Source organism: Cajanus cajan, chromosome 5, assembly GCF_000230855.2.
Source record: "Cajanus cajan strain Asha chromosome 5, NIPB_CcT2T_4, whole genome shotgun sequence".
In the NCBI taxonomy this organism is placed as follows: Eukaryota; Viridiplantae; Streptophyta; class Magnoliopsida; order Fabales; family Fabaceae; genus Cajanus; species Cajanus cajan.
Window position 1 is genome coordinate 51,501,612 of NC_138521.1, and position 13,424 is coordinate 51,515,035.

General features: G+C 30.1%; 1 protein-coding gene across 1 annotated transcript; it reads right to left on the reverse strand.

Moving 5' to 3' along the window:
• Nucleotides 1–11,605: 11,605 nt before the first annotated feature.
• On the reverse strand, nucleotides 11,606–13,155 carry XTH7 (xyloglucan endotransglucosylase/hydrolase 7). The gene is made up of 4 exons (XM_020374017.2): nucleotides 12,875–13,155; nucleotides 12,697–12,797; nucleotides 12,397–12,593; nucleotides 11,606–12,326 (listed from the first exon to the last, which is right to left on the reverse strand). The coding sequence occupies exons 1-4, from the start codon at nucleotides 13,056–13,058 to the stop codon at nucleotides 11,936–11,938; spliced, it is 873 nt and encodes a 290-aa protein (XP_020229606.1). The 5' UTR covers nucleotides 13,059–13,155; the 3' UTR covers nucleotides 11,606–11,935.
• Between the last annotated feature and the right edge of the window lie 269 nt (nucleotides 13,156–13,424).

A 13,424-nucleotide genomic window follows, 5' to 3' on the forward strand; every position in this document is an offset into this window, starting at 1 on the left:
CAAAAATTATATATATGAAAATAGAAAATTTCTTTTATAATAGGTATAGATTATTATTATTATTAATCTATATCTTTTTATATAATTAATAAGGTAAAAAAAATTTATTTAAAAGAGAGATGATAGAGGTTAAATAAAAATAGGGAATGTATAATTATTTTAGATTTAAATATGATTTTAGTCTCCATAAAACAAATGAGTTTTGATATAGTATCTGTAAATTCTTTTCTTTATTTTTCATCCTTTTAAAACTTGTAAACAGTAATTTTGGTCCTTATAAAATATTTTTGGTTATTGTAAAGTGAGTAAATTTTGATTTTAATTCTTATAAAAATATTTTTTTTCTTTTATTTTCAGCCTTCTAAAATCTAGAATAATTATTTTTTGTTCCTAACAATAATTTTAAAATATATAAATAATATTTATTTTAAAAATCTATGAAACTTTTTAGGGTTGTCATATACTAATATACAATCACTAACAGTTGTAAATACATGTACATGAGAGTATCATTTAACCTTTTAATGAACAAACAAGTAATTAATTAAAAATAATTATATAATAATGGAGACTAAAAATAATAAATCTAAATTTTAGATATGAAAAATAAAGAACAATTTTTACAAAAATTAAAATCAAATCTTATTCATTTTGCAAGACTAAAAATATATTTAAATCATTATTTTATTTTAAAATTTGCTGGATTTCATATACAGTTACTGGGTTGAGATTTTTTTATTTTTATTTTTTATATGCAGTTAAAACATAATAGCTACAGATTATTATTATAATAATAAAATATTATTATTATTTTATAAAATTAAATTATTATTTTTGTTGTGACTATTATATTTTAAAATTAATTGTATTTTTTTATTATTACTTATGTAATTTTTGTTTGATAAGAACTTGAGAAAGAACATGATTTATAATAGAAAATTAGACTCTTGTAAAGTGCCCACTTTAGAGGGTAAAGTGCAACCATCCTGACCTTTATTATATTAATGGTTCTAGCTTTCCAACTTAATTAAAATTGTCACATAAATTTAATTATTATGATATTTTTTTAAAAATAAATTATGAGATTGAAACTATAAATTTAAAAATTAAACTAGTTTTAGTGTTTTTAAAAATTTTAGAACTTAAAATTAAAAACTACCCCGTCATTATCAAAGAAAAAGAAACTACCGGATGGAACCTAAAATTGTCAAAGTATTCCAATACACACAAAAAAGAACATTTTAAAAATAATATAAGTCATGGGTAAAAACAATTTTTTTTTAATCTATAACCGTAACATAGAGGATGATTTGACTTTTTAGTGCACACAACTTTTATCCAATTTTATTCTTATAATTAACATTTTACAAATTATAAATTATTTATTTACTTTTTAAATTTCATTTTATAATCATTTATATTTTTAATAATCACCCACTATTATATAATTTTATTATTTATTAATTTTTAAAATAATTCACGAAATTACATAGTGATTAGTATACTTTCCCTCCAACTTCAAGTATATAATTCCCTGTAGGCAAAAACATTTTTAAAGGATAGTATTCAACTAAGAAATTTTTACTCACTAAACCGTGAGAAGAAATTTTATCCCAAGCACAAAAGATGAAAGACCAATGATTATGTCCTTTTTAATTTTATTGCCAGCAGACAAACACAAATAATGCACAACACAGATGGAACTACAGGAATTGACAATTCCGTGCGTTAGTTGGTCACCAAACAACTATCACAAAAACTTTTACATATATATATATATATATATATATTCAGTAATCACTTATGTTTTTTTTTTTTTTTTTAGTTTCTCCAATATATATGAAAAACATCTTAACTCCTAAACATCAAGGCATTGTCTAGATTCATGAAATTAAAAGATGTTGGGTAATCACTAAAGTAGATGAGAGAGAACATTGAAACGTAGGAAAGGAAGGAACTGGCCATAATTAATGTTTATGATATTGTCAATTTGGCACTTTCCTTTTCATTCAATATTTATTTAGTGACAGAAATATGTGAGAAAAAGATGGTTTTGGGTTTGGTTAATAGCCAAACCTCCAAGTGTAAACGAGAGTGACCTAATAGCACAAACATTGAAACAAATAATAGGTTCGATATCTTTGCACACTTTAAGTCATAACAATTTAATGAGGCATATAAAAAGGACATGCAGGACTCTTTCAAGTCTCAGATGTCGCAAAGATTTGAGAAAATGTATCATTCACGACTCACGTGTCATGCCCCAAATAAGAATGCAAATATTTTAAAGTATCCATCAGTATCTTAATTAATCTTGTGTCTAAACTTTTCCTCTCTTTCTTCACACTATGATATCTCAAAACTTGTGGCCCAAAACCTTTGTCCTCGTGATTCTCATCATTATCATCATCATGGCAGTAATAAAAAAAATTTTCAAAACATTAAAATAAGTAGTAAATATTTGTAATTGACAATTAAAAGCAGTTCTAGAAGCTAATATTAATTTCAATAATGCTCATAAAAGTATAGGCATAAAAAAAATATCAATAAAGTGTAATCAGCATGGCGATTTTCAATGTTATTTATTAATTATGACTATATATTATATATGAATATCATCCATCATGTGTTTACCCTGACCATGTTTGTTCAACATTGTAAGAAAAGGTGAAGATATGGCATAAATGATGGATGAGGTGTTATTATTGGATTGATCACCATGTTTGACGGAGCTGAGAGGACAGCACATATGCCATGTTGTGCTAAGCTGATAGGTGATTAGGACTAATCACTGGAGGCAGTATTATTCTTCATTTATTTCTACTGGTTCAGACATAGTCCAAATCATTGCATGTGCTTGGCCCAAAATTTCTAAATATAATTTGGATACTGGTCAAAGGAGGATCCGAAAAATAAAACAAAATAATAATAGAGTAAATTATAGTCATACTCTTTAGATGTTATGTTAACTCTTTTTAATTATTGCAACTTTATAAGGAAAGATATTGTAAACATTAAAAAAACATTGAGATGTGAAATTTCATCCAACCTCAAGATTTGTTGATATGATTTACTCATAATAATAATAATAAGCATTTGTGAATATGTTTAGGTTAAATTAATTCTCGCAATCAATTTGTCACTATTTGAAAAGAAATTTAGATTTGGAAAATATTAAAAATGATATTTGAAACCAAATTTAAATTTGAAACTCGATTAGAATGTATTGTACTTTACAATATCTATTAAAAAATGGTTACCTCGACTTAATATTACTTACTGAAAATATTTATCTCATCCTTTAATAATTGAGAATCAATTACAATAAAATGAGGGTTTTACTTATCGAACAGTTTCTATTGATTTTATTTTGATGATTAAGAATGGTTATTACTAATTATTTTTTACAATGATCGTTTCTTATCAGTTAAGGAAGAACTTTGAGCACGCTAACGACGAAATTGGTGTCCTCAAAAAATATTAAAATTAAAAATTGTCACATCCAATCCAAGTCCAATTAATTTTTTATTGATAATTTACTTTTAGCTTGATTACAAGTATTTGATTTTAAATATTTCACTTCACTAAAATTTTATTAATATTTATGATTTTTATTTCCCTGGACTTAATATTAAAAAAAAGTCATATATATATATATATATATATGAGGAGGGTTCAAACGACACCGGTGTAACTTTTACTAAGTGTTACACCGCTCAATAACTCAATAACTTTATATTAAATGTAAATTTTGAAAATCCAACCGTTAGATTGAAAGTTCATATCTCTTAGATCATATATGTCAAATTTTGTTAAAATTGAATAACAACTTGAAGGTAATCAAAGTGTTCATATTTTAGTATATTTTGAAATGTATATATTACGTCAATTTTAAGAATGAAGTATCAAATCATCTTAGATTAATATAAATATATATATATATATATATATAATATATATATATATATATTAATCTAAGATGATTTGATATTTCATTATCATAAAACAAAATTGACGTAATATATATATTTCAAAATATACTAAAATATGAATATTTTGATTACCTTCATGTTATTGTTCAATTTTAACAAAATTTGACATATATGATCTAAGAGATATGAATTTTCAATTTAACAGTTGAATTTTTAAAACACATTTAATATAAAGTTATTAAGCGGTGTAACACTTAATAAAAGTTACACCAGTATTGTTTGAACTCTCATATATATATATATATATATATATATATATATATATATATATATAAACTCATAAATTTAATCTTCACATTTCCATTTTATCACATGCATGTGTCCAACTTAAATATTAATAATACAAACGAGTTGGGCCTAGCCCAGAAGGAATAAATTACACAAAACAAAAAAGAATAGAGAAAGAAAGGGGAAAAAAAGAGACAAGGGAATGGACTGGGTCAAGCCCAGTTCGAATGGTGAAATGGTCAAAAGATGGGTTTGGCCCCGTAGTTTCACGTAACTATAATTAATAATATAAATAAATAAATAAATAAATAAATAATATATATATATATATATATATATAAGGAGGGTTCAAACGACACCAGTGTAACTTTAACTAAGTGTTACACCGCTCAATAACTTTATATTAAATGTGAAGTTTGTAAATCCAACCGTTAGATTGAAAGTTCATATCTCTTAGATCATATATATCAAATTTTATATTAATCTAAGATGATTTGATACTTCATTCTCGTAAAACAAAATTGACGTAATATATATATTTCAAAATATACTAAAATATGAACACTTTGATTACCTTCAAGTTGTTGTTCAATTTTAACAAAATTTGACATATATGATCTAAGAGATATGAACTTTCAATCTAACGGTTGAATTTACAAAATTCACATTTAATATAAAGTTATTGAGCGGTGTAACACTTAGTAAAAGTTACACCGGTGTCGTTTGAACCCTCCTATATATATATATATATAATAGCCTTAATAGCAAGGATTAAGATGGTGGCAACACAAGATACTAGGAAGAAGGAAATTACCCAATTACTATAATGTATTCCATTTGCTTCACACTTAGGGTGTGTTTAGGATCCTGTTTGCATTGATGCACACTGAAATTCACATATTTCTATGCACTAAATTAAGAAGCAAAAATTCTTATATTTTCCATTCAACGTGATTTTGTTGAGTTTCAATAATAATCCAAACATGCTTAGTTGCTGCTCTTGAATGCAAAGGGTATATATTTAGGGATGTATAGTAGGGGCTCTTGAATGGAGAGGGTGACAAACCTTATTTGGCTAAACGAATAAAAATGATTAATCCTACCTTCCTTATGCAGAACGGGGTAAAAAAAAAATTAATAAAGATTTCAACGACAAGGGAGAATAAAATATAAAAAGATAGATGTTAGTGTTTTGAAAAATGTTACTTGAAAAATAGTGGTTCAAAAATGCTCCAAGTTATCAAAAAAATAATTTCCATCTACACTTGATAGCATTAGAGTATAGTTTCTGGTTGTTTTCCCCCACAAAATACAAGTAATACTGTAAAGAGGAGTGACAGTGAAATAGAAATGTGGTAACCTCGTACATCAAAACTGGATAAGAAAGAAGAACACAACAGTGTCTCCCGCCGCTGTTCTCATGACATCATGTTGATGCATGCGCATACGCAAAAGCCTTCCATGTATTTACTTCTCCACCCAATTCACCATTAATTATTTTGGCAACTGAATTAAACTCGTACACATTGATGATAAAAACTCAACACAATAATAATAATTTAATAAAAAAATAATAATGTAGTAGAAATTAAATTTCTCAGCTTGTAAGAATCAGCCGAGAGTATAAAATATAACAAAAATAGATAATTTAAACGTACAAAAGATAAATATTTTTCACATGAAATTTTTTTAATATAAGGATAAAAAACCTGAGAGTTGTGTAAATTAAAGAAAAATTTATTATGATTAACAAATGATATAAGAGAGCCTTCAAAGAAAGCATTAAATAGTACTTATCATTAGTCAAAGACTCAAAGTAAATCAAATAGAATTGCTTACAATTGAAAAATAAGAAGATGAAAACCCTCAAAAATAGACTTTTTTTTGGCAATCTAACCATTAAATACGAAATGTTACATTGTACAAACTTATTGTCCAAAAATTAGTTTGATCCAATGGTGAGTGAATTTCCAATTATAATTCAACAAAAGCTACCTAATGCGTAGAGAAACTGAGCAACAAAACTTTCTCTCTTCTCTTCTCTTTGTATTTTGTTGTTGTTTTTCTCTCAAAATGAGTCACAATCTAAATTTTGCTACTATTTTTTTTTCTCAAAATGAGTCACTCTCTATGTCCTAACCTAACCCATCTCCACTTGGTTAAGTGAGATATAATAGACTTACAAAATTTGGGTTTATATTCTCCACATAAGAAGGGAGCCATAATTCAACAAATTTCGCCCTCACAACTATGTGGAGGTAACCAGGGAACCGACAATCTCGCAACAAACTTCAAACTTCTCTCTTTGTAATGTCAAAGTCATCATATCAGCACCATTATCATCGGTGTGAATTTTGGTCAGTTCCAACAACTTAGCATCCAAAGCATCACATATCCAATGATACCTCACATCAATATGCTTAGACCATGAACGAAAAAGTGAATTCTTACCAAGATGAATAACACTTTGACTATCCACAAATAGTAAATTTTTATTCTAAATAAAACCAAGCTTTTTGCAAGAATTTCTTCACTGATAGAAACTCCTTTCATGTTTCAGTAATGGCAATTAATTTTGCCTCTATAGTAGACAAAGTTACACACCTTTGTAGTCTAGACTACCAAGTCACAACTCACCATACAAATTTAATCAAATGGTCTAAAGTGAATATCCTAAAATCAATGTCTCCAGCTATATCAAAGTTTGAGTACCCCACCAAAGTAGGCTTATCACCACCAAAACAAAGCCTCATATTTGTAATACCATGAAGATAACTCAAAATCCATTTCACAACATTCAAATGTTTTCTACCTGGGTTTGACAAAAATATACTAATTATACCAACAATATGTGTTATATCTGGTCATGTGCTCACCATTAGATACATCAAACTACCCATTACAGATGCATAAGGAACCCAATGCATATATAATTATTAGCTTCATTTGATAAACTTTGTTTATAACTCAACTTAAAATAAGTAGCAAGAGGAGTATTCACCTCTCTACAACACTCTTTTAATATATTGTTCCTCTGATAGCTAAAGCTTCTTCTCCTTTTTATCACACATAATTCTTATACCAAGAATTTGTTTAATAGCTCCCATGTCCTTCATGAAAAATGACTCACCCAATTGCTCCTTCAACTTATCAATTTTGGAAATATTTTTCCCAATAATAAGTATTCATCAACATACAGTAATAAAATAATGAAGTCATTGTCAAAATTTTTTTTAACAAAAACACAATGATCAGAAGTAGCCTTCTTGTAGCCTTGCTCACACATAACAAACTCAAACTTTTTATACCATTGTCTTAGGGCTTACTTCAAACCATATAGGCTTTTTCTCAGCTTGCACACATAGTCTTCCTTACCTTCAAAAAGAAAACCATCAGGTTGCTTCATTTAGATCTTTTCCTCTAAATCACTATGAAAGAAAGTAGTCTTCACATCCATTTGCTTTACCTCCAAACAAAGAGTAGCAGTCATATTCAACACAAATCTAATAGATGTCATTTTCACTATAAGCGAGAAGATCTCATTAAAATCAACACCTTTACTTTGACTAAAGTCTTTCACCACTAATATGGATTTATACCTCGGAGATGTAGAGTTACTCTCATGTTTCACTCTATAGATCCACATGTTATCCAATGCCCTCTTATTCTTAGGCAACTTCACTAAATCAAAAGTGTGATTATCATGCAAGGCTTTCATCTCATCCTTCATAGTATCCAACAACTTTTGTTTGTCTTTGTTCTCCATGGCCTCTCTAAAGCAGTCAGGTTCTCCCTCATCTCTCAAGATCACATACTCATTAGAAGAGTACTTTATAGACAATTGTCTCTACCTAGTAGACCTCCTGAGTTGGGTTAGTGATGGCTCAAGTGCATCACCAAGACTCTCATCTTGTGATATCCTTGTTCCTCTTCATCAACATCATCAATAAGAACATCTACCTCATCTACATATTATTGTTCACCATTCTGAACATAAATATCCAGATTATGAATAGGCTATGAACTAGATTAACATCAACCATACCACTATCTCCCTTGGGTGTAGACTTCTACACCTTATTAATGTCTTCAATGGTTTGGTCTTCAATGAATTTCATATCATGGCCTATAACAAGCTTATTCTCAAAAGGATCATAGAATTTGTAACCAAATTCATCTTCAGCATAGCCAATGAAGATACATTGCCTAGTTTTTGCATCCAACTTGGATCGCTCATCCTTTGAAACATGCACAAATGCCTTCCAACTAAAAACTCTCAAGTGAGCATACTTAACATTCTTGACAATCCAAAATTTATTTGGTACCTCACTATTCAAAGCAATAGTAAGACTAAGGTTGATAATATGCATCATTGTGTATAGTGTTTCACCCCAAAAATGCTTGGGTAACTTAGCTTCATAGAACATACATCTCACTCTCTCAATTAATGTATTGTTCATCATCTCCGCTAAACCATTTAGTTGAGGAGTTTTAGGAGGAGTTTTCTCATATGCAATAACAGGTTGCCTATAGTAGACATCAAACAATCCACAATACTCACCATTATTGTTAATACAAATGCATTGCAACTTCTTGTTGGACTGCCTCTTAACTAAGGCATGAAATTCTTTAAACTTCTCCAACACTTGGTGTTTTGTCTTCAAAGAATATACCCATAGTTTTCGAGAACAATCATCAATAAAGGTAACAAAATAAAGTGCATTCCCAAAATATTTTACCCTCAAAGGATCATAAACATTTGAATGCACCAATTCAAGTAGCTTAGATTTCTTAGAAGAGGGATGCTTCTTGAAGGAAACTCTAGTATGCTTACCAACCATGCAATAAGAACATTTCTCTAACTATTCATTCTTCAATTCTTGAAGCACAACCTTTTTGACTAAACAATTTAGCCCCTTCTCATTGTTATGATCAAGCCTTTAATGCCACAAAGATGCCTCCATATACACGACATTCACATTGTCTTTAGCAACCAAAGCTTTTGTCTAATAAAGCTTATAATTTCTCTCCCGTTTGGCCACAATCATGTTACTTTTGATGAGTTTCCACTTTTCAAAACCAAAGTAAACATCATAACCACCATCGCCAAACACCTACACAGAAATCAAATAAAACAAACATTTGGAGCATGCTTAACTCCTCTAAGCAACAACTACATCCCAATGTTGGTTTACAAGCAAACATCACCAACACCAATCACCTTAAACATGCCATCATTACAAATCTTCGATACTCCAAAATCACTTGGAGTATAAGATGTGAGGGACTCCTTCTTGACTGTAACATGCAATGTAGCACCATTATTTATTATCCACATGCTTTCATAAGATTAATTGTATCAAGCTCATGGAGAATAATAAAATCACCACTAGTAGAAATAGTAAAAATATCACAAATTTATATATGCTTGTTTAATTGCTTCCTCGTGAAATAAGCTAGTGGCATTAGAGTCTTCACAAAATAAAAAGTTGTGTCAAAAGAAACGCAACATAAAACTTTCTGCCAATATTTTAAAAATTGATTAAGGTATTAAATTAGTAGGTATAAGTTAAGTTGATGAGTTATTAATTAAATCTTATAATTTGATCTTTACTATATTTTTTTTAAAAATATTTATATTATATATTTTTTTTTTCTTCTATAAATTTGAATAAAATTCATATCATCCATTAAAGAAGTCCCAAAAATTTATAGTTAATATTAATATAATACTAATAAAGCAATTAAAAAATTGATTAAACCACATAAATTAATATATAATTAAACATAATTTTAAATTAAAAACATATAAATAAATTATTTAGGTCAATTATATAACAATAGAATATGCTGGCCTAATGGTGAGTAAGATGTTAAATAATCACATTAGTTTCCAGTTTCATCTTATCCAAAAATAATTAAAGATATAGTATAAAGATTATTTAAATTAAGAAAAGTATCGATTTGTGGCATTGGTTGAGTAGTTGTGTGAAGGTTTTAATCCTTCAAAGGATTCAAGATCAAACATATGATTGGGATGGATTATACAACCGATCGAACATAAAACTCAGACCGGTTATGCAATGAGTTCCCAGTTTGATCTTAACTTGCGAATGATGAAAAGCTTGGGCCATCTCTTTAGAATGAGTTTGAATGCAAACTCTGGGAAACTCCAAGTGGTGAGCTATGTATATCTAAGGCCAAGGCAAGCAAAAGCACCTTCATCTCCACAATACTAGGAGAGCATGGTCACATTAAACTTCACCCACCGCTTCCTCAACTTAGCTTTCCTAATAACTTCACTCATCACAGCTCTAGACATAATTTAAAAATAAATAAAAAAAATAGTACCATATTTAAACTACTCTTGCGTCTGCATGCCTGTTACTCATTCTATTCAACATTACCTGAACCACAACTCTATTCAACATATGTACTTACAAATTCATTGCAACTTCTTAATGGTTACTTCAAGTTACAAGCCCACTTCTGCTTAGCTAACTTCTTCATCACCAGTAACTATTTTAGCCTTACAATAATTGATCGGCCAAATGCTTAATATTTTAAGCTGTAAAATACTTTCTATTGATGCGTATACAGAGATGTATAATGATTGCAATAATCAATCTCAGATTTTTTAATTAATTATAAAAGAAAATATTTTACTAATGAAGTAGGAATGGACAGGAGTGAAACCAATCCAATAATCTAATGATTCCGAATTAAATCGAAAGAAACATTCTAGTTTAGCTCGAGCTATCAGATTGATTCAAGTAGAAAATTACAAATCTAATCAAGATTTTGATTTTTAAAAATTGAATCAAACCGATTCGCTCAATTAAATAAATATATTATTAATTTTTAATTTTTATTATTAGGTTTGGTTTGAGATGTAAAGTATAAAATTTTAGTATATAAGATAAATTCATTCAAATATATTTTAAGTAGAGTAATTTATAATATTGATAATCAAATTTATAATATTAAATATTTTATTAGTTATATTTAACGGCATAACAGTATATTTTAATAATTGTCTAACATAATTTTTATTTTTATTATCATTTTAATAATAACAAATCCAATAATTTGATTTAAACTAAATTAAATATGACCTGATTGATTAATTTAGGGACTCGAAAGAAAAAAAAAAATCTCAAATTCAATCCAATTCCACGAGTATGCATGGTGCATTTGACTCGGATTTATTGATATGACATTAATACATGAATCATAAACAAGCGACGACAAATCAAAGAAGCAAGACCAGCTGGTCTTGCAGCATATGTTAATGTAATCTTGGAGACCCACCATGGTCCTTGTCCTTTTGCTTATCCAAAAACAGAGGATTACTTTATTCCAGATAAATCGAGAGTCGGCGTACATAGAGCAAAAATAAACATAAATTTCATTCACCAATCATCACAATACAATAAAGGGTACAAAGTTGTGTTATCTCAGAAACAATATACGCAATAAAATAGAAAGAAAGAAAGAGGGCCAGAAGAGAGCATATGCCCGGTGTGATTGGAACACAAGGGTCTTCGTCCCACGTACGAGGTCGGACCCAAGAATGATTTGGTATGTGCAGAAATGGTATACATGAGAAGAAAAAGAGTGTAAAGCAAAGGAACATTTGACATATATAATATAGATATAGTAGATATATAATGTAAGAGTGAGGAATGAATGTTGTGAAGCAATGAAGTTTGGTCCTAGATGCCAGCGCGGCACTCGGGTGGGGTGACAGGGTACCTTGACCTATCCTTACAATAGTCGTAGATGACATGGTTCACACGAACCCACCTGTACCTTCTGGCTTCAACGGCGTTAAGAGCTTGATATGCAGCCCCTTCCCACCAGTTTCTTGGGTTGGAGGCACAGTTTGCAGGTCCAGGCACAGCACAACCTTCAATGTCAAAGTCCTTGTAGTAAGCATAGAAGGGTGCTTTGCTCCAATCTATTTTCTCCAAACCACCCCTTGTTGCCCAATTATCTGCTTCCCACAATGTCGAATACACTCCCATTGCTTGCATCTTTGGGTACGGAATCCCCCTCGCCTCGTTGTTCTTGTACACTCTGATTGGAACTTCATCCACGTAGAATCTGCATGTGTGTCACACACTTTAATTCTCTTGTTCATTTTCTAATATAAATAAATAAATATATTACTTACACAATATGGTGATGGTTCCAGAGAATTGAATAGGTGTGGAAGTCAGCGGCAGGGTCAAACCACAGGTTGACCCTCTGTTCTCGATCACCCTTTCCGTGAGCGTAGATGTTTGTTTGAACTGTGTAAGGTTCACCAGTTCGGTTCCCCAAGAACTCGAAATCAAGCTCGTCGCGAACATAGTTCGTGTCAGAGTTCAACTGCCACAAACAAACCAAACCAACGTATATTAATATTAGTTGTTCCAGTTTCGCAAACAAACATAAAGGGCAACATATAAAGTAGGAAAAAAAATGATGTTACATAAAATGCAGTGACTGTGCCAGCAGAGTCTCCGGGGACGAGTTTGATCTTCATGCTAACACGACCAAACATGTACTTGACCTTGGAGGCAAACCCACATCCTGTAAAACAAGTATTATCAATTATATATAGTGTATAACAAATGATATGATAGTTAGATTTGGACATGTTATGTTACCAGAGGTTTGGTCAAGTCTGAGTTGGATTGCCCTGCCTCGATCAAGTTGCGTGATATGGGACTGAGACCAGGTGATACGAAAGTCTTGAAGAAAAGTGGCTGGTCGACCCCAAACACAAAGAGCGGATAGGAGAGCCCAAAGAAAAAGAAGAGGGGCATTTCTAAAGTGGTAAAAGATGGCCATTGTGTGTGTGTGTGTTGTGAAATGGAAGGTTGAGGGAGTGTCTTATTTATATTATTGAGATTGGAGAGTGGCATTCAAATGTGTCAAAAGAGGGCTTAGCTTTCCATACAGCTAATGCCTGATGCCTAATGCCTAATGCCTAATGCCTAATGCCTAATGCCTTGCTTCCCATCATTAGGGCCTACCCAACACTTTGTTTTCTTCTTTCGCGCCTTTAATCCTCTGCTACCTAAAATCACTTTCTCATCCCACCGTGTGTCTATGTGTCATAATAAATTCAATCAAAATCAACCACATTAATGTCTGGATGCCACCCATTGCTAAACGCATTCAATCATTTTCCTTTCAACCTTCTTCGGATTTAAG